Source organism: Alexandromys fortis, unplaced genomic scaffold, assembly GCF_014885135.2.
Source record: "Alexandromys fortis isolate MF-2015 unplaced genomic scaffold, M_Fortis_MF-2015_v1.1 scaffold_9, whole genome shotgun sequence".
Classification (NCBI taxonomy): domain Eukaryota; kingdom Metazoa; phylum Chordata; class Mammalia; order Rodentia; family Cricetidae; genus Alexandromys; species Alexandromys fortis.
In genome coordinates, this window is record NW_026067892.1 from 7,708,373 (window position 1) to 7,728,371 (window position 19,999).

The following is a 19,999-nucleotide window of genomic DNA, read 5'->3' on the forward strand; positions in this document are numbered from 1 at the left end:
TACCCTGCAAGTCCCACGTGGCCAGTGAACATCCTAGGATTTAGGCAGACCCTGCTTCTTGTTTTCCTGCTTCTGTGGGCACAGGATTTTTGTTTTGTTTTTGTTTTCCCTGATTATAAAATCTATATGTATTCATTTGTTTTTTTTAAGAGTCATAAAATTCTCAAGAATATAAAACACGAAAGTCCGCAGAGACCCTCATATCCTCACCCCATAATCTGTACTAAAAGTCTAGCTATGTCCTTGAAGGTCTAGGTGTTCTTTCCTATCCCTGTGTAGGTAGGGGCACTGCCCTAGGCTTTTGCAGCTCCCATTTTCATCAGACAAGGTGTACTAGAAGAGATGGAAAGCTCTCTCTCCTGCCTGTGCCATGCCTTTCAGCTGCTCAGAGCATTTGCTTACCTGAACAGCTTCTTCACGGACTTTGTCGGGATAGTGTGAGGAAGTACGTGTCCCTCATCTTGTATCAGAGCTCTTAGGAGTGTTTCCAGGGCCTGAGGTTTAAAGGTGGAATTGTAGACAACTTACAGTTCTGACCAAGGCATTGGCTTACTCCAGAGAATGACACCGGTGAGCACTTTGGTTCTCTGGCCAGTCTAAGAGCCTCCTTTTAATATTTGCCAGTTTTGTAATCACACACACACACACACACACAAATATTGCACTTGGGAAGTTGAGACAGGGAGCAAGAGTTCCAGCTACACCACCAGCAGCTACATAGCAAGATTTAGGCTAGCCTGAGCTACATCAGATCTTGAGGCAGTGTCCACTGGCTGCTACTATCATTACCCCACCACCGTGTGCTTGGATTACTGGGTACACGTTTAAGTTAGAATGTTGACAGTATCCTTTTTCATTTTCAGGGCTTATTTGTGCATTGTCCGGGGGGGGGGGGTGTTAAAAGCTAAAAAGGCAACGTGTAGTGGCTTGTCTCTCGGGACAGCAGCAGCCTTTTTACAATATGGCTGCTTCACCTGTGGAACAGGCCTTAGGTTGGAGAAGACTGCTTATTATGCCCGAGGTATTGTTCTAGGTGTACTTCCGGCTCCATGCTTCCATCCTGAAGCTCCTGGGCAAACCTGATTCTGGGGTTGCTGCGGAGGTCCTGGTCAGCTTTATGAAGGAGGCAGCAGAAGGACCTTTTGCCAGGGGCGAGGAGAAGAATACACCCAAAGCTTCCGAAAAGTGAGTACTGGCTTGCAGGGACCTAGGTAGCTTGTCTTCTGTAGTGAAGCCCTCAGAGGAGGGCTTCTGGATAAACTGGGACTCGGAGTCTGATTGCGGGGCCAAGCTATTTCTGTTGAGTCTCTGTGGTACTGACAAGGGTGAATCCTGGGGAGAAGCCAGCCCTGCTCCCCTTCCAGTGGAAAAAAGCTTTGTCCTGTGCAGAACCTAGTCACATGCTAAGTTTGACTTTTCCTCTTACTCCAGCTAGGTGACCTCTGAGGCTCAGTGTATGGCCTGTTCTCTGGCCTCAGTGCTGAGAGAGCCAGGAAGCAGGAGCCTGGCACAGTCTCCTCCCTCATTCCCTGACACAAGTTGTCTTGAGGCCAGACACCTTTTACTGTGATGTTTTACCCCACTGCTCCATTCAACGCAAGCATGCCATCTCCGAGACTCCACCTGGCTGAGGATTATGCAGCTGAGAAACCTGTTCCCAGGCCTGACCCTAAGAACTCTCTGTTCATGGCTATAGGTAGTCACATGATCTGTGCCTCCAGCCAACAGTGCACAACCCTGCACAAGCAGTGTTTCTTCTGTGGGAGAGATGAGCACCTGGGGGTAGGTCACTTAGGTTGGCACAGTGTGCTCAAAAGTTATCGACTGATGTTTTCTAGTCATAAAAGGTTTCCAGGGTACAATGAAATTTTCATTGATTGTAATTCTGTCCAAAAAAAAAAAAAATTAGAGAGGCAATATGTGAATACATTGTAGCCCCAGGAAATCAGACACACATGCATAGACTGAAATGTGACAGGTCTCCTCTTGTCACCAGAACTGGCCATTAGTTTAATTTCTCTAATAGTTTTCTGTATATTTGTACACAGTTATTTGCACACATACAATTGCAGGATTATTTTGCTTTTGTGATACTAAAGGATTGAGACCAGGGCCTTGTGCGTGCTAGGCAAGTGTTCTACCACTGAAGTCCCCTCCAGGTTCCTTTAATTTAAAACAAACAAAAAAGCAAGGCGCAGGGGGCTGGAGAGATGGCTCAGTGGTTAAGAGCATTGCCTGCTCTTCCAAAGGTCCTGAGTTCAATTCCCAGCAACCACATGGTGGCTCACAACCATCTGTAATGAGGTCTGGTGCCCTCTTCTGGCCTGCAGATATACACACAGACAGAATATTGCATACAAAATAAATAAATAAATAAATAAATAAATAAATAAATAAATAAATAAATTTTTTTTTTAGAAAAAAAAAAAGCAAGGCGCAGCTGCTTGTGAAGGAGCCTCCTCAGTGTGGGTTGCTTGCTTTTGTGGGTTAGAATTCAGAAAAGGGAAACTTGTATCCCTTGTCATTTCAAGTGCTGACTGGACAGGAGTGTAAGCATGCTCTCCCTGACACTGACTTCCTGCTTGTTCTCTGAAGAACCCTTACCAAGTGCCAGGCTCCATGGTGAAGTGGCCTGCTTTCTCTGACCCCCAACTCACAGCAGCAGCCCCTGGGAACGGTGCTGGCCCATAGTAGAGCATTTATTTCATCATAGTGTAGACTTTGATATGTACCTCTGTCCCACAGGGAGAAGGCCTGCCTGGTGGATGAGGACTCCCACTCTTCAGCTGGGACACTGCCGGGCCCCGGAGCCTCCCTCCCCTCCTCCTCTGGCCCAGGTCTGACATCCCCACCTTACACAGCCACTCCGATTGACCACGATTACGTCAAATGTAAAAAACCCCATCAGCAGGCGACGCCGGACGGTATAGTGCCTGTTCTCCCTACTGTGCCCATGGTGGCACACCAGTTGTGGGGAGGGTGCTTGAGCGACTTCATTTGTCGCTTTGTTTTGTTGAGGGGGGTGCTGGGTCTGGAGTGACACGGGCAATGTTGCGGCTGTTCATTTACCTCATGGATTCACGGTGCTTCTTGTGCTTCCAAGACATGCTCAGAGTCGCCATCTGCCACTCGCCCACTTGGGAGGCTAGGGAGGAGCAGGTCTGGCTGGGGCAGCTTACTTTGAGCTTACATTTTCCTTCCTGAAAAATGGCAATGCCAACATCTTCTTTGAATGACATTTGGAAGACCCTGTAGGCTGCCTGGAGTGATTCTTTGCACTGTCAGCTTTATGTGGCCTACAGCCGACTGCAGCACCTTGTCATGGCCCCCTGTCCTTTGGTGGTTGTAGGTTGGCCATAACTAACTCTAAATCTGTCCCTCCTGGGCATCCAGATGCTGATGGATCAAGTAGGACCTTTGTAAGGCTGTCCCATGTGGGATGAGGCAGGTGGCGACTATTCAGTCACATCCCTTACTAACATTAGGAGGCTTGCATGCTGGCCTACAGCTTAATCTTTCCATGTTCTCACCTGTGTAGTAACAAGCTGGTGACCGAGTACTTGGGATCAGCAAATTGATGGACTTAGACGGTCATTAAAGTGGCCATTAAAGAGGTGATAATGCCGAAGGCACGCTCACTCCCATGTCACTCATTTCATCTGGCTGTGGGCAAACAGGCCTCGCTCTGCCTTCCAGGATGGTGATGGGACCCTCCTGAGTGGGTAGGATTGGTACCAGGGCTCTTCCCATGTCAGGTGGTTCTTAGGGGAAGGGAAGGGTGGACTCTGGATGCCATGGTAGCTCTCACTTTGAGGTCCAGCAGAGAGCTGAGGGGCAGGACCCTCTCTGCCTTGGCTCCAGCAGCCTGTTGTGGCCTGCCTGGTATACAGATTCCTGGAGAGCTCACTGCACTGAAATCAGTTTCAGAAAAGCTCCAGGGAAGGATGGCACAGTGGCTAGGGTTTCTCATTCCTCTCCTCTGGGACTGGTGTTTTGGTAACTTCTTGGAAGGACAGTGTACTTGAGCATCCCTCGTAGGTTTGGTTTAGGCCTACAGCATGTGTGTTGTAAAGAGCCTGAGAACCTGTGTGTGTGCTGTGTCTCCATCACCTCCCACTGGGTTGTCTTTGATAAGTCCCTGTGTTTATAGCTCTCCAGAGCAGAAATGAGAGGAGCTGACACCTAGGTCATCCAGTCTCCAGCTCAGCAGATCTCCCTACCTAAGAGCCTCTTGCCCTTCTTAGTTAATTCCAGTTAATTGGGAGAACCACACTGTTCCAATCCCTGACTCTTGAAGATACTGAGAAAACACAGTAGACCCTTGCTCTGTGAGTCTCTGCTAGATACTTATGGTGAGGATTCCGCTACCATGCCAACGTTCTCAGGAGAAAGGACCACCTTTTTCAGTGGTTTGTGCTGTGACCCTGTCATGTGCTTCCGGGCTGGGGAGGACCTGTACCAGCTCTGTAGGCCCACCCCCACCAGCTCAGATTGCAGGTGCCATGGGCTCAACTATCAGCCCACAGGATTGATCATGCTTTGAGGAGCCCTTGTCATCACTTGGCACATAAGGTCTTATAACCCATGTGGGCACATGTGTGACCATAGAGCTGTTGGGGGGCTACTGCAGAGTTCAGGAACTGGGTACCAGGCATGGCATGGTTATGGTGCTAACCTAACTATTTGTTCTGGAAGTTTGCAGAATAAATAAGTTTGGATATACTTTCAGTGGTTTCAAAATTATTCCTGCTAACTGAAGCCACTGTGTTCCCACACCCCATCTTTGTCCAGCCCCACTGTATAGAGAAATATGCCTTTAGAACCCCCAGCCTCTTCACCCTCTGCATCCCTAAAGAAATGTCTATAACAGGAAAGTAATTAGAGCCCTAAAATAGCTGTGCTCTTCAGATGTTGTAGTGACCTTTTCATCAGTTTCTCGGTTTCTAGGGAAAGGTCTAGACCTTAGGCAGCAGCAAGCAAGCCAAGGCATTTATTTGTTGGTAGCTTGAAGCCACACTACCCACCACTAACTACTCCTGTCTCATGATCTGACCGAGGACAGGAGTATTATTATTTCCTATGGAGTCAGTCACCCTCCCAGTGTAGCTAGGGTGCTGGGTCCTTCTAGCCCAGTGTCACTTTGACTAGGGAGTTGGTTGAGGTCAAATGGAGGGGCAAGGGCAGTCTAGGCCCTGGAATCAGACCTCTGAATTCCAGCCTAGCTCCCTTGATTACAAGCTCAGCTTTCTTAGACATGGGCCTTTTTTTGGTTTGCCTCAAGGGTATTAAAAATATTTCACAGCCTGGCCTCTTCCTAGATGCAGTTCTTTAGATGACCAGTGAAGTAGGTACATGAACTAGGTAGTACCTCATAGAGTGAGAAGCCCAGGTCCTGGGGCATGTCACCAGTCTTGGTTTCTACCCCAACTTTCTAGCTGGAGTGTGGCCTCAAAAGAGGTGTAGGCAGTGCCAAATGAATCATCAGGTGGATATGACTAGCTTGCCATTTGATAGTAGCTCCTTCCTAAGATCCAGCTTCACTGTCTGAACTGTCTGAACTTGTCCAGTGTTGCCTGCACTGGAGGTAGACACTTCTTGCAGTCTGTCACACTTGGCAAAAGCTTTAGGATTGGCCCCTGAGGCCACTGTAGCCGGCCATCACGCGCAGCTCTTCTTAGCAAGGTCACAAGGACACCCTAGACTGAGCAGACTGAAACAGAGAGGGAGAGATGGAGTGTCCAGCTGATACAGCTGTTTTCCCATCTCAACTAGCTTCCTTCTGTGTATCTCCTGGAATTGGCCCATATACTTCATATTGAGACTTCCTGTTTAGGGAAATGACATGAGAAGTACATTATAACCTTTAGGGGGCTCCCAGTGGTCACTGTGTGCACATGTCAAATGGTAGAAGGGAATAGTTGAGTAGAATCTTGTTTTGCCCCACATACTAGGTGTCTGCACATGTGGGCATGCATGAGCAGTTAGGCATCTCCACATAGCACTTACATGCTCTCAGTGCCAGGCTTCAGGCAGGTGCCTGCAGGGTGGTGGCATGTCTCCATCTTCACAGCCACCATCAGGCTTGACAGTGGCCTTGTTTCCCTAAAAGAAAATCAAGCTGAGAGCAGGCAGGGCTTTCTGCTTGTTGGGGCAGAGTTGAGAGAGAGTATGGTCAAAGTCTCTTCCAGGCTTGTGAGGCTGACTGTACAGATTGTATTTCTGTGTTTCGTTCTTGTTGGAGGTGCCCCAGTGAAGGATGGTGGAGCAGGACTGTTCCTAAATGACTTTGGCCTTCATTTGACCTGGCTCAATTGACTTTCAGGATATGTCAGTAGCAGTATCTATTGGATGAAGAGCCTTGCTGTTGCCTATCACGCTCTGTGTCACTTGAGAGTGTCAAAGCCAGGAAGGGTCTCAGAAGTCAGAGGGTTTCCCCTGTGGATGGTCTGAGATTCTTAACCAGTGTGTGTCCAGATCCATCTAGGTCTTCTGGCAACACTGCCAGATGCACAGAACAGCCCTGTAAGCCCAGAGAAATTAGGCTCAAGTCAGCCGGCACACAGCTAAGGAGTGGGGCAGACCAAGAGCAGCACTGAGGGGGAGAGTGCATGGCCCAGAGGCCTGGCTTAGTTAGGGGCACAAGGCCAAATTTAGCCACAATCTATGGTCTATATGGTCTATATATGGTCTGCAGAGGGGACAAGAACAGGGTTCTTGGGAACTGGTGTCTGTGGGTGGGGCTTTCCAGGGAGTTTGGGTACCATGCCCTCCTCACAGCCATCCATCCTCACCCACCATTCTGTCACTGTCGTGTGCTGGTTGTTTTCATCCTCACGTTCACCCCACACTGCCCCCACCAATATTGCCCGTGCTGCCCCTAACCCTGCCCACACTCTGTTCTCCAGGCTTTGTCTTTCTGCTTGCACCTGTCACGGCTCGCTTCAGGGAACAGTGCAGACCGCATGCTCAGCCTTCAGTCCGGCTCCCTGCTTCTCCTGTGACCAGGAGCACCTTCATGTTTGCCAGTCCTGTGATTTCGAGAATGTGTGTTTGATGTGCTTGGCTTCTGCCAACTGCCCATTTCCCCAGTTCTGGCCTGATCCAGAGGCACTGGTAGCCTCTCTCCCGCAGTTCTCCTGTCTCCCTGCCTGGCAGGTAGTTCAGGCCTGTCTGTATTCCCATTGCTTTGTTCATTCTTTTTAAACCAACAACGAAAAGGCAACGGACCCTTAAGAGACCGAATTCCTTTTATGAGAACAAATAGAAAACTGCAGTTTTGGCTCCTTGTGTGTGTAGTTCACAGTGCCCTGACTACTAACGGCCCTGGGTTTACAAATGACTCTTGGGTCACTCCTGGGCCTGATCTTCACCCTGCCTTCCTAGGGAGAAGGGTAGGTCGGGTTTTGTGGGAGCTCCATATTCCTGAAAACGGACCTGACAAAATGCAAGAGAGTCCCAGGGAGCTCATGTCATTGGGGACAGAGCCAGTTACTTCCTTTCTGCTCCCCTCTCTTATTCTTCACCTTTCAAAGAACCTCTTTCAGGCCATTGCTGATGATGGCAGTTCAACAGCTCCTGCTGTGTGCTAGGCATGGAAGAGGGCACCGTGGGGAAAGTTAAGATGAGAGTGCCCTGAGCCCTGCTGTGGTTGGACCCGCATGTCCCTAGGTGGTGCCTTGAGACAGTGGTTGTTCTCTGGGGTTTGTGGATTGGGATAACTATAAGGCTACAAGTCACTGAGGAAGATTTGAGGGGACAAAGACAATGTGGGTTAGAGAGCCCTGCAGTGTCTGGTTGCTGGGTGGACAGGGTGGGCAAAAGGGATGTTGTGGGGAAAGAACTTGGGAGAGCAGCTGGGTTCCAAGAGGTGGGACTCTTTTCTGTAGTCAGCAGAGTGACAGGGCCACGGAGACTCCTGCCTTAGCTCCAGACAAACAGATCCTCCTTGTCTTATTGGAAGAGCCTTCCTGGGTGCTGGGGGCCATCCCAAAAAAGGGGGTAAGGAGTCAGCGAGGAAGGATTGAGTCAGGTCATTGGTTGTTGAAGAATCTTGCAGCCGGACTGATTAGCAGATAGAGTATTTCTTTATTTGTACAGAGTTCAGTAAGCAGGGATAGAGTTGTGTTATTCCAAAACATAGATAATGTCTTTTTTGTTGTTGGACTCATGTTTTACTTTCTTTTTTATATCTTTTAGTCATCAATGATAAACCATGACAAAACAGAGTTATCTTTTGCAATCAGTTTTACTCATCAACCCCATAACTCAACTGCTAGGCAGCTCTTCCGGTTTCAAGAATACTAGAAAGAAAGAAAGAAAATCTTCAAGCCAGCCCTGGCAGACTGCCATGTCCCGAGCAGTATATTGTTAACTCTTAGTGGTCAGGCCTAAGTTGCTGCAGTTAGTATTTAATTTCTGGCATAATACAATGGTTTTCGTTTTATATCTTTATAGAATTTATTTGTATACCCTAGTATTTATTTGTAACCCTAGTATTCTTCTATTCCTTGGTCATATGACATCATAGTGGCTCTGTACAAGTTAACTTTTCTAAGAAAGGGAGGTCCTGACCCCTCATTCTTCTGTCATCTTTCCACACCCTTCTTTGCTCATCAGTATAAGTCCCTATGTAGGGCAGAGGTAACTCCAGCTGTCTAACTTTGCTGCTATATATACCATGCAATTGCTTGGGCATATGATAGGAAGAAGCCTGAACTTTGTTCTGATTATCTTGTTCTTGAGCAAGTATGGAGCAGATGTTCCAAGAATATCTCAGAGCCTCATAACTAGACCTCTGGCTTCTCTATGTGTGTCACAACCTCCAGGGCATAAAGAAGACCTTCAAGTAGATAAGAGTATCTCCCTAAAAGTGGAGGGGGGGCGTGGGGGGAGTAATATATTCAGAACTTTCCCGGAAAAACTTAGAAACAGTATTCGGTATTCCTGGGAGAAGGCATAAATGATTCATAAGAAATTTCCTATTAATTCAATATCCCTAAGTTGTACAAATATTAAAAGCCCCTTAAGAATGCAATTTGTGGAGATCAAAACCAAAAGTGAAAGAGTCATGGTGACAATCATGTGGCTCGGGTTTGCTGGATCTTTGTCATGCAGCTGTTCTGGCTTTATCACTTTTGGCATTCTCATCAGATACGGCTGCGCCACCTGGGAAACTCACTAGCTAGCCATGAGCTGCCAGCTGTCGTGGTGTCCTCTTTTCTTGCCTGTTGAGTTCAGAGCGTGATGCTCACTAGCCTTAGGAGTGCAGGAAGCCTGTTGAATTCTCTCTGGCCAGTGTTTCTCCTGACCTGAGATTTAGAGTGGGAGAGACAGAAAAAACATTTTCTTTTCCCTATGAACATCAGACTCCCAGTACCACTGTCTGAGCGAGGTGGAGCTTGAAGTGTCTGGCATTGCTTCATTGAAACTGGGGGAAAGGGTGGGAGTGTAGCCTGCTTCCACCGCTGCTTGCTTTTCTCTCAGGGTGCATCTCCTCAGCCTGCTGTGGACACCTGTTTCTCATGGCCAGCCCTATTCCTGATGGACCCATTGTTTCCTGGCAGCTGGCTAGCAAAGTTATGGGTTTCCTCTTTGAAAATTTCTCAGAATGTTGATTCTACTTGAGCTCATGGTTTTTAGAAACTTGTTCTCTGGTTGGCAGGCATTCTGATCTCTTTAGGTTCCCTGCTCAGTGCCACTGCAGTCTGATGGCATGGTCACATGTCTTTCTGCGTACCCATTGGCCTAAACTGAGGGAATAAACAGGAGCTGTTGTAAGTTGTTGTGCAGGAACAAGTGGCACAAACACATTGAAGGAGATTCTGGAAGCATACATCTCATAAAATCTCTCTGTCTGTCTGGGGCATCCTGTGATGTTGAGCATAGTTAAACCTGGGTGAAGAAAGACTCAACACAGAGCTCCCTTTTACAGCAGACAGGACAGGCTGCCTCTCTGTCACCAAGCCCACCCCTTTCCTTCTTTATAGTGGGCTCTCATTCCTTTGGGTCCTGCCCTGGAGGTAGAGGGTACCAGGGCTTCCTCAACAGGTGACTGGCAGCTGTACCTCCCCTCAGGATTCAGAGAGAGCAGGCTGGGAGTGGCTCCTTGCCTTTGTGTGACTAAGAGAATCAGGTATTTCTAATCTTGCCCCAACTATTTGTTACTGTGAAGAAAAGAACATTCAAAAAATGTTCAGGACCAGCCCGCAACCTACTTGCTGGTGCCATTCTTCTTTCCTGTTGGCCACCAAGCAGCTTCTTCAGAAAAATACGCCCCAGCTTCTGAGACTCGGGGCAGAACCGGGGTTTGTGTGTGGTCTTTAGAGGTCCCATTCGTGTTACCCAGCCAGATGGTAAGTTTGACTGATTTTTTTTTTAATCTACTTGTATGTATATGATTATTTTGCCTGAATTTATGTCTATGTACAGTGCATGTGCCTGGTGTCCAGGGAGGTCAGAAAAGGACGTTGGATCCTCTGGGACTGGAGTTACAGACAGTTGTGAGCTTCCATGTGGGAATCAAACCCAGATCCTCTAGAAGAGCAGCCAGTGCTCCTAACTGCTAAGTAATCTCTTCAATCTCAGTTCTTAGTCTTTGTGTTTGCCTTCCCAAGGTCCTCAGTCAACTGAGCCCAAGAAGATGTGACTCCCTAGGAGAGGAGATGGGAGGCCCTATATGCATGCCCTGCTAAAGCAACCTATTTATTTACTTTTAGATTGGATCCTGACAGGTAGTTTAGACGGGTCTTGAGTCACAGAGATTCTGCCTCAGCCTCCAAGTATTGGAGTTGTAGGTGTGCAGTGCCACACCAGGCCTGGAGTCACACTATAAGAGCTTATCATTGTCTTTACCCTGTGCGCTAAAAGAAGGGAAACTTGGCTTCCTTCTGAACAGTTGGGTTCTTGATGTGGAACCTTGAGTGTCGTCTTGGAGTTTATAATCAGGATTATTGTAAACCACCTACCATTTCATACTCACCAGGGAGCAGGAGCTGGGAGAAACGGAATCCTGACCTTTGCATCCCATTAGTGTCTCTTGTTTGAAGAAATTCACCTTAGCTGGGTATGGTAACGCCTGCCTGCAACCCCAGAAATCAGGAGCCTGAAGTAGGAGGATCCCAAGTTCCAGGGCATCATAGATTATGTAATAAGATTCTTTTCTCGAAGGAAGAAAAAGAAGAGGGATAGAGGTGCAGCAAGGTGGCTGGCTCAGCAGGAAAAGACACATTTGCCGTTTGCTAAGCCTGAGGACCTACGTGGTAGAAGGAGAGAACCTGGAACCTCTCTGACCTCCATGTACACATGTCAGACGTGTGCATGCATGTTCACATATACACAATAAAGAGAAAGACATGTAATTTAAAGATTTTATAATCTTGGCGCCGGAGAAAATAACTCAGTGGTTAAGAGCACTCGTTTCTCTTCCAGAGGACCCAGTTTGGGTCTCAGCGCCCATGTCATGTGGCTCATGGCTCCTGATGACTCATGGCTCCTGTAGCTCCAGCTTCAGGGGATTAAACACCATTCTGGCTCTGAGATCACCTGTACCCAGGCGTCCATACCCACATACAGATACTAACCTAAACATAATTAAGAATAACAAAAGTAAATCTTAACAGTTTTTAGTCTTGAAAGAAGTACGAGGGAGAAAATAACTTACCCTCTTTCACTTTTTCAAGTTTTTATATTGCTTTGTTTTTTGAAGATAGTCTCGTGTAATCCAGGTTGGACTCAAACTTGATGTGTAGCCAAGGATGACCTCTACCTCTCCTAGTGAGTGTTGGAAATACAGGTATGCACCACCACATCTGGTTTCTGTGGTGCTGGGAATTGAGCTTTGGACTTTGTGCATGCCAGGCAGAGATACTGCTGACTGTCTTCTTGTTGTCTTCTCTTTCTAATCCAATTTGTCCCCAGAATCCCATGAGTAGGCAGCAGCCTTGCCAGCACCCCCTTCAACCCAACTTCCCAGTTCTGCCATGTCTGTTGTGCAGAACCTTTAAAATACACACACACACACACACACACACACACACACACACACACACCCGCCCCTGCCGAGCACTGTGACCTGTAGTTGTTACCACAGGACTCTGCCTCCATTAGCTGTGCTCATCTCTGAGGAGAGACCTGGCGCTCCCACCGCATCCTCAGGACCAATGGCAGCCTGGGCTCTGCCAGCTCTTAGAGGTTCTCATCCACGTGAGAGGTGTGGGGAAGGGCCAGGGAAAGTGCGTCCATAGGCCTGTCCCTCCTTGGTCTCTCTCCTGTGGCTGCTGTTGGCTGTCTGTTACTCCAAGAGGCTTAAGAGAGTGTTCTCAGTTGGGTGTTGCTTTCCAGTGGAGCACAGGCTCCATCCTGTCATCTGTTCTTGCCCACCCCATTTCTGTTGTAGTCTTCCCTACATTGCCGGTTGATTCGTGGTCCCCTCATGTTGAAGTGTTGAAGGGGCATTAGCTCATTAGGAGTAAATACCCGTTTGCTTAAGTCTGCCCTGTTTTTGTAATGATCACAGCTGGGATTCCACCAAACTGGCAATTCCTTCAGGCCCAGAGCCTAACAGCTTGAGAGCCAGTGAACTGATGGGGCAGTCTGCCAGGGGGTGAGATCATCCTGGCGAGGCTTGCTTCCTGAAGCTCAGTGTTGGATGCGCTTCTCAGTCAGCCGTGAATTCAGAGTGTTTACTGTACCTGAGATGAGCTGGGCAGCCCTGGCCTGGCTTTCATGGAGACCTTAGCAGCAAGTACAAGGCCTGCCTTCTTCTGGAGGCATTGAGGCCTCTCTGGCGTTGCCCAAGCTATCCATGCTCCCTGTCCAGGCCAGACTGACTTCTTTGGGTGGGATAGATCACTGTGCTGTCATTAGTGTGTGTCAGGAAATAGACCCTGTGGAGATCCCATGGTCAGGAATTAGGAAATTAAAATTTGTGGTAAAAACATGAAATGGGGGCCTTAAGAGAGCAGTTATTCAGCCCTTTGTGTCCAGAGGGGAGCAGATCTGAGATTAGAATGTGGGCCTGAGATCCTAAATTCAAAGTTCTTCAACAGGGACTAGCAAGATGGCTTATCAGGTAAAGGCACTTACTAAGCAAGCCTGGTGACCTGAGTCCCATCCCTGGAACCCACATAAAGACAGAAGAAGATAACTGGTTCCACAAACCGTCCTCTGACCTCCATATAGATGCTGTGACCCTCCCCCATATACGCACATGCACACAGGCACACACATACCCCACCCCAATAATAACTTTTTTATTTGATACTGAAGACATCAGGGTCTCCATTTGTCATTCTCTTTCTGCAGAGATAGCAGATGGGCTGTCTGACTTAGACAAAGGGAGAAATGACTCCTGTATAGTGGAAACTCGGTTTGGAATATCTTCTGAGTATAGCAGGCCTGGCCTTTACCCTTATTCAGTGCTTATGAAGCCCCTGGAAGGAATGGGCGTGAGGGAAGAGCTCTCTGTCAGTATGAGGCAGCAGATCTAGTCAGCTCCCCACTTCAGCCTGGGTCTTGACCACGGCCCAGAGCCTCTGCTCTTACTGTGTCTGGCCAGCGGAAACGTATGACCTGCCACTTCCCTGGCAGTGGACTAGACAACGGTCTGCTGTGCTGCCCAAAGCCAGAGCGATGGAGCAGGTGGTTGAGGCTAGAGCTAATTCTCAGTGTTCCTCTGCCTGCCTCTGCTGGAGGCCAGTGTTTGGACCCCGGTTAAGGATGTGCACCTGTCCCCACTGCTGTGCAGCTCAGTGAACTCCGTCCAGAATGAAACTGCTGATGATCCGTTGAGACATTCCTGATAAATCACACCTAGGCTCTGAAACAGTTAGGTATGGATAATTAAGCAGACATCTTTACTGTGTGCCAGGCACTGCTTCAGGCACTTGGTGGTTAATAAGCTATGTAGTTATGATGACAGTTGTAGGAAGTGAGCATGCTCCTTAGTTTTACATGAAGGGAAACCAAAGTGCACATTTCTACACGAGGACACGAAAGAGTGGAATTTCAGCACTGACAGTCTGCCCTTCCTGAGTCCAGGCTTGCTACTCTGTGGAAATGGTTCTACCGTGTTTACGATTTGCCCACCTAATGGCTCGCACGGTCTTCAGGATTGCCTGATAGGCGCTAATATAGTCACCTGTATTTGATTTCTAAGGTTCCGAAGGAAGAACGGAAGGGCCACGGGCACTGTCTGCCTCTGCCCCTGTCCTCAGAAGCCCTTGTGAAACTGACCTCAGCCATGATGAGAGGGCAGGTACTTGTTCGTCCCTCACCTTCAGATATACAAACCATTGACCTCTGCTCATGTATTGTACAATTCTAGTTAGTGCCTTACACCTAACGGACTATCAGTCCATCACCACCAGCCTTTGAAAGATGCTGTCCTACTTGAAGGCAGTGTCGGCTTTGTGCTGTTTTACTCATTTACTCTCACGTACTCTGCAAGGCTCCATGCCATGGCTGTCACTTCAGTTTAGTTCTTTGGCACAGTCTTGTCTCCTACTCATCAGTGCTGGCTCCACAGGTGCGTGACACCACACTAGCCATTTCTAGCGTGCCTTATTCCATTATACGGGTCTAGCTTTCTGTTTGGCTTCTTGTTCGTTCTGTCTAAACATATGACTCCTATTTGCTGATAATGATTTTACTCAGAGTTTGCTTATCTGAGAAATACTTTAATTTAATGCTTGCCTTTTAGGAAGTTATTTTTACTGATTAAAGAATCGATCTTGCCCCCCTCCACAGAGTGGATGCACCAAAGGTATTATCTGAAGCATGCTTTCTGATCGGAAGTTTGTAGTTTGTTTGTGTTTTTCTTCTTCTTCTTCTTAACCTTATTTAGGGTTTTATTTATCTTATTTATTTTTACTTTTTATTTTTTGGTTTTTCTAGACAGGGTTTCTCTGTGTTGCCCTGGCTGTCCTGAAACTAACTCTGTAGACTAGGCTGGCCTCAAACTCACAGAGATCTGCCTGCTTCTGCCTCCCAGATGTGTGCTATCATGCATGGCTTCTTCACTTTTTAAAAAGATTTATTTATTTAATGTGTATGAGTGTTCTGTCTGATGCCTTTGAGAGACTCCTTGGCCCTAGAGTTAGGGGTTGTTGTGAAACACCATGTGCGTGCTGGGAACCAAGTCTAGGTCCTCTGCAAGAGCAACAAGTGCTCTTAACCTCTGAGCTGTCCCTCCAGCCCTTGTCATTCTTCTTTTGTTTCTGTGGTGTGTGTTTTGCTGAACTCTGTAAGATTCTCTGTCTTGGGTTTCAGCAGTCTGAGTCTGCTCGTGTGTGGCCCCCTCCATCAAGTGTAGAGGGGCCTTTCCCTGCTTAGTGTTCTCTGAGATTCTTGGGGACTCGATGTCTTTATTTTTGGAAAGTCTTAATCTATGTGTTTAATTTTTCCATGCTGGGATCAAACCCAGGGTTTTGCATATGTTAGGCAAGTGCTCTGGTCATTGTCTGTTACAGTGTTTTCTCCTGTCTTGCTTTTCTTGTTTTTGTGCTCTGGTTAATGGATTAGATCATTCAGGTGCTCTGTTCTGCTTATCCACCGTCCCCCATTGGACTGTTTATACTTAACTAGTTTGTGGTATTAAGTTTTATTTTTTCTGTGTATATGAGTATTGTGTTTGCACGAATATGTATGTATGTATGTATTATGTATATATTTATATATATGCATATATACGCACAATATGAGTGCCTCCTGCCCACAGAGACCAGAGGAGCTGCTAGATCCCCTGGAACTGGCGGTTGTAAGCCGCTGTGGTGTGTTGGGAATGAAACTCGGGTCCACTATAAGAGCAGCCAGTGCTCTGAACCTCTGAGTTGTCTTCTCAGTCCTCTAGTTTCAGGTTTTGATCCTTCCTTCATCCCACTGTGTCAAGTCTGCTGGAAAGCCCAACAAAAAACACCTCATCTCTGTTACTGTTTTTTATTTATAGAAGCTGCATTTGACTCTTAAATTCCAGCTCATTTCAGAAATTCACCATCTGTTCATGGGTAGTGTGCAGGCTTTCCACCACAGCCTTCCCATCCTAGTCATGCTACGCAGCACATTAACTGTTGCTGTTTTAAATAGTCCGTGATCATCTCCAATTTTAGTTCTATTGTTTTGTCTCTTTACAGTATGAGTTTTGTTTATTAATGCATATGTATCTGTCTTATAATTTTATAGTGGATACCAGATATCATGTGTAGGATCAAAGAAACTATCTGAAATCAATACATTTATTTCTGGAATAGATTTACCTGTTCTACCTCTGGGCCTTTGAGCTGGGTTGCAATTTGTTGCTACGATGACCTTCAGTGTGCTACCAGCTCCATATTCTCTCTCAATTGGACTTTGCTCAGCTTTCTGACTTTCTTCCGCTTTAGGCCTCTGCAGGCTCTGCCTGCCTGCTCCTCTCTTCTGCAGTAGAGACAGCTCTGTTGCTTGCTGGCTGGCCTGGGGCAGAGACAAAAGTGGCTTTCTTCTGTTGGTTTAGCCTCAGACTTAGGAAGGCTCTGTGTTCCGCATCTCAGGGGTACAGCTTTCTTAGTGACCCTGTCCCTTCCTAGTGTTGGGTTTCTTGCTTTTTCTTACATCAAAGTCTTCCTTTTCCCTTCCCCTGTGTCCTGGAGGCAGCAAGGTTTGCCACCTGTCAAAGCTGGAGCTTTTGTCCTTTAGAGGTGAAGGGTCCAGATACACTTCCCATCTTTTATAGTACAGCCTGCACCTCCTCCCTAGACCTTTATTCCCAGACATTATCAAGCTTTCTGCCAGCTCTGCTTCTAGTGTTTCTCCTAGAGTATCTGTAGAGACTTGAGAAGAGCCAGGGAGTGAGTACAACCTGCCTTTGTGTCCTTAAAGGAGTCTAGACTTTTCATTCTAGAACATACAGCTGCCTAAAAAGTTTTGCTGATTCGTTGCCATTGCCATTTCTCTTCTAATGACGGTGACTGCTCCATCTCTTCTTAGCACCACACCTCCCAGCAGCACACTGGTAGCTTGGAATCTGCCGTCATAGGGATTTTCACAGTAGACAGTGCACATGGGGCTTTTCCACAAGAGCCAGTTGAATTTGCTAGACCACTGTTTGGAGAAACTTGGAAGGTTGACCATAGAGATTGGTGCCTTTTCTGAGTGACTTGGGGCCTCTAGGGTGGGTTGTACTTAGCAGAGTTAGGATGGTACACTGAGGGGACCTTTTACAGGATGGTTCTGGGCCATTGGGAGCCTAACCCTGGTAGACCCCTCTGTGCCAGAGGTGTTGTTAGTTCATGGTCCTCCCTTTTCCTCCCTCCTTCAGACCGAAGCCAGGACAGCACCGCTGTGGCCCTGTCAGACTCCAGCTCGACACAGGACTTCTTTAATGAGCCCACAAGTTTGCTGGAGGGTTCTCGAAAGCCCTTTGCAGAGAAGAGGCTATCTGGACTCAGTGCTCCAGCAGGACCAACGGGTAAAGATCTTCCAGGGCCCACAGAGGAAAGAGGTAAGAAGCCTGACTTGCTAATTTGGGCCTGCTTTGATCTCCTGGGGCAGTCCAGGAAGAACTGAGGTCTCTGGGTCCTGAAAAGCTCAGACTCAGTCTTGTCCCATCTTCATGCTTCTGCTTTTTTGCCTTGGGGTGTTAGTGGGAAAGTTACTTACTTTTCTGGTCCTCTGCTCTCACTAGAGGATAGGACTGGTCCCAGTGCCAAGTCCCAGGAACTGTGAGGATTAAATAAGGATAGTGAAGGTGTTGGCACCAGCGAGGTTTGCCAAGTGTGCTTCGTGATGCTGTCATAATGTAGAGATGCAGAAAGCCATGCTCACAGCGTCGGTGGAGTGTTTGCCCCTGCCTTGTTGAACGGTTATTAGAAGTCTTGGGATTCTGAATGTCACAAATATGTTTTCTTTTTAGTCTGAATCATATCAGACTTCTTGGGAAATCTGCCTTTTTTGGGCAGAGAACGCTGATCTAAGCCTGGGATATGCCCAGCTCCCTTGGGATTCCCTAGGCAGAGCCCCACTTCTAAGTTTGTAGCATGACTATATGCAGGCTGAGGCATCCCTGGTGCCACTCACAGACTGTGACTAGTTGACCATATATTTTTGAAATTTCCTTTCTTGTTTAATGTGTGATATGTGGGCATGGGTATATGTGTGCCGTGGCACACAGATGGACATCGGCACAGGTCCACACTTCAGCCTTGTTTAAGTAGGGTTTTTTTTTTTTTTTTTTTTTTTTTTTTTTTTTTTTTTTTTTTTTTTGCTGCTGTACCACAGGGTAAGGGTACCTGGCCCATGAACTTTCATGGATTCCCCTTATCCACCGCCTGACTTGCCACAGGAACTCTGAGATGAAAATAGAGACTGTTGTGTCCAGTTTCACATGGGTTTAAGGAATCTCTATTGAGGTCCTTGTGCTTGTACAGCAAGCCCCTACCCATTAAACTGTCTTCCCAAGAACCTTCCCATTCTTGCTGCGGACATGCGTGTGTATGTACATGCCCAACAACCCGGACATGCGTGTGTATGTACATGCCCAACAACCCAGTCCCACATCCAGGTGTTCCAGGTCAGACACTGCCTCCTCAGCCAGCTGGGAAGGAAAGCTGTTGACTGAGGTTTCTGTCCTGCCCGGTTCCCGCAGTCGTTAAGTCCCAAAGAAATCACATAGAGGTTGACATTAGTTATAAACTGATTGGCCCATTAGCTCAGGCTTCTTATTAACTCTTATAACTTATATTAGCCCATTATTCTTGTCTATATGAGCCACGTGGCTCAGTACCTTTTTTTGGTGAGGCAATCACAACTTGCTTGCTCTGTAGCTGGGTCACGATTGCAGAATGCAGCTTCCCTATTCCCAGAATTCTTGTTGCCCTACCTCTACTTCCTGCCTGGTCACCCTGCCTATACTTTCTGCCTGGCTACTGGCCAATCAGCATTTATTTAAAATATAAGTGACAGGGTACAGACCATTGTCCCACAGCAGAAAGTGTCATAGCTTTTCCTGTTTCCAGGTCAAGGAGCTTGAGATTGAGAAAGAATGAGGAGTTCAGCCTTAATCACTACCCTATGTGGCCTTCTGAGAGGGCTGGATGGGGGAAAACTTGCATACTCTGGGGGCTTGGGCCTATTTTCAAGTTTTTATGTAAGTTAAGAGTTCCCTTGGAACTGTGGCAGAGGAGCCAAAGCCACTTGGAGGAGGATAGGACTCTCCCAGCTCTTTGTTCCCTGCTGGCTATCCCTGGCTGATCTTTAAGGATACTTATCAGACTCACCTGTGCTTGGTCCCTATAAAAAAACAAGGTTAAAATTGAGTTTGGTGGTACAGAGCTTTAATCCCAGAACTTGGGGAAGCAGAAGCAAGTGGATTTCTGTGGGTTCAAGGCTACCAGGACCACACAGTGAGACTTTGTCAAAAATAAAAAACAACAAAGTGGGGAGAGGGTGAGAAAGGAGAGAGAAAATGTTAGAACCAGGTATGGTGATATACACCTGTAATCCAGTGCTCAAAAGGCTGAGGCTGCTGGATCACAAGTTCTATAGCAGACTGGGCTGCATAGCAAATTTTGTCCCTAAAAACCAGAAAGAAAACAAGAAATACGGCCATTGCCTCACTTTGTCAGCCATCAGTATGCTCTCCCCCATCATGGTGACACTCTCTAATGGATATAAATACACGGTAGGAAGTGTAGGCTAGAAAGAAAAGAATTATCATGCTCTGCCCGTCCTAACATAGCATTTCTGGTTTTAAAATATGATGATTTTTACTTTTGGACGAGTGAGACTGTTCATCTGTGTTCTGTGTCCCAGCATGCAGTGCACTCCTGTGCGTGCAGCTGTCATCATGCACTCGGTGTTAGTTACTGTTCCCTTGCTGTGATGGAGGTCCAAGACAGGAACCCTTAAGGGAGGGTCACACAGCATGGGGGTATGTCTACAGAGCTAGAGCTCTGTCCTCTGCAGCTGAAGCTGTGCCAAGATTTGGTGTGTCTCGACAGGTCACGAAGGAATAGACTGGGACCTGGCT

General features: G+C 47.3%; 1 protein-coding gene across 4 annotated transcripts in view; it reads left to right on the forward strand.

The window, feature by feature from the left end:
- Cabin1 (calcineurin binding protein 1) overlaps nt 1-19,999 on the forward strand; it is a 115,989-nt gene that overhangs the window by 46,606 nt on the left and 49,384 nt on the right. Inside the window, exons 25-28 of one of the 4 annotated variants that reach the window (XM_050138461.1) lie at nt 1,034-1,185; nt 2,746-2,924; nt 14,156-14,254; nt 17,291-17,473. In XM_050138461.1, the coding sequence (XP_049994418.1) occupies nt 1,034-1,185; nt 2,746-2,924; nt 14,156-14,254; nt 17,291-17,473 (613 nt within the window). The remainder of the gene's footprint in view (nt 1-1,033; nt 1,186-2,745; nt 2,925-14,155; nt 14,255-17,290; nt 17,474-19,999) is intronic. The other 3 variants (XM_050138466.1, XM_050138473.1, XM_050138483.1) reach the window with 3 other exon arrangements.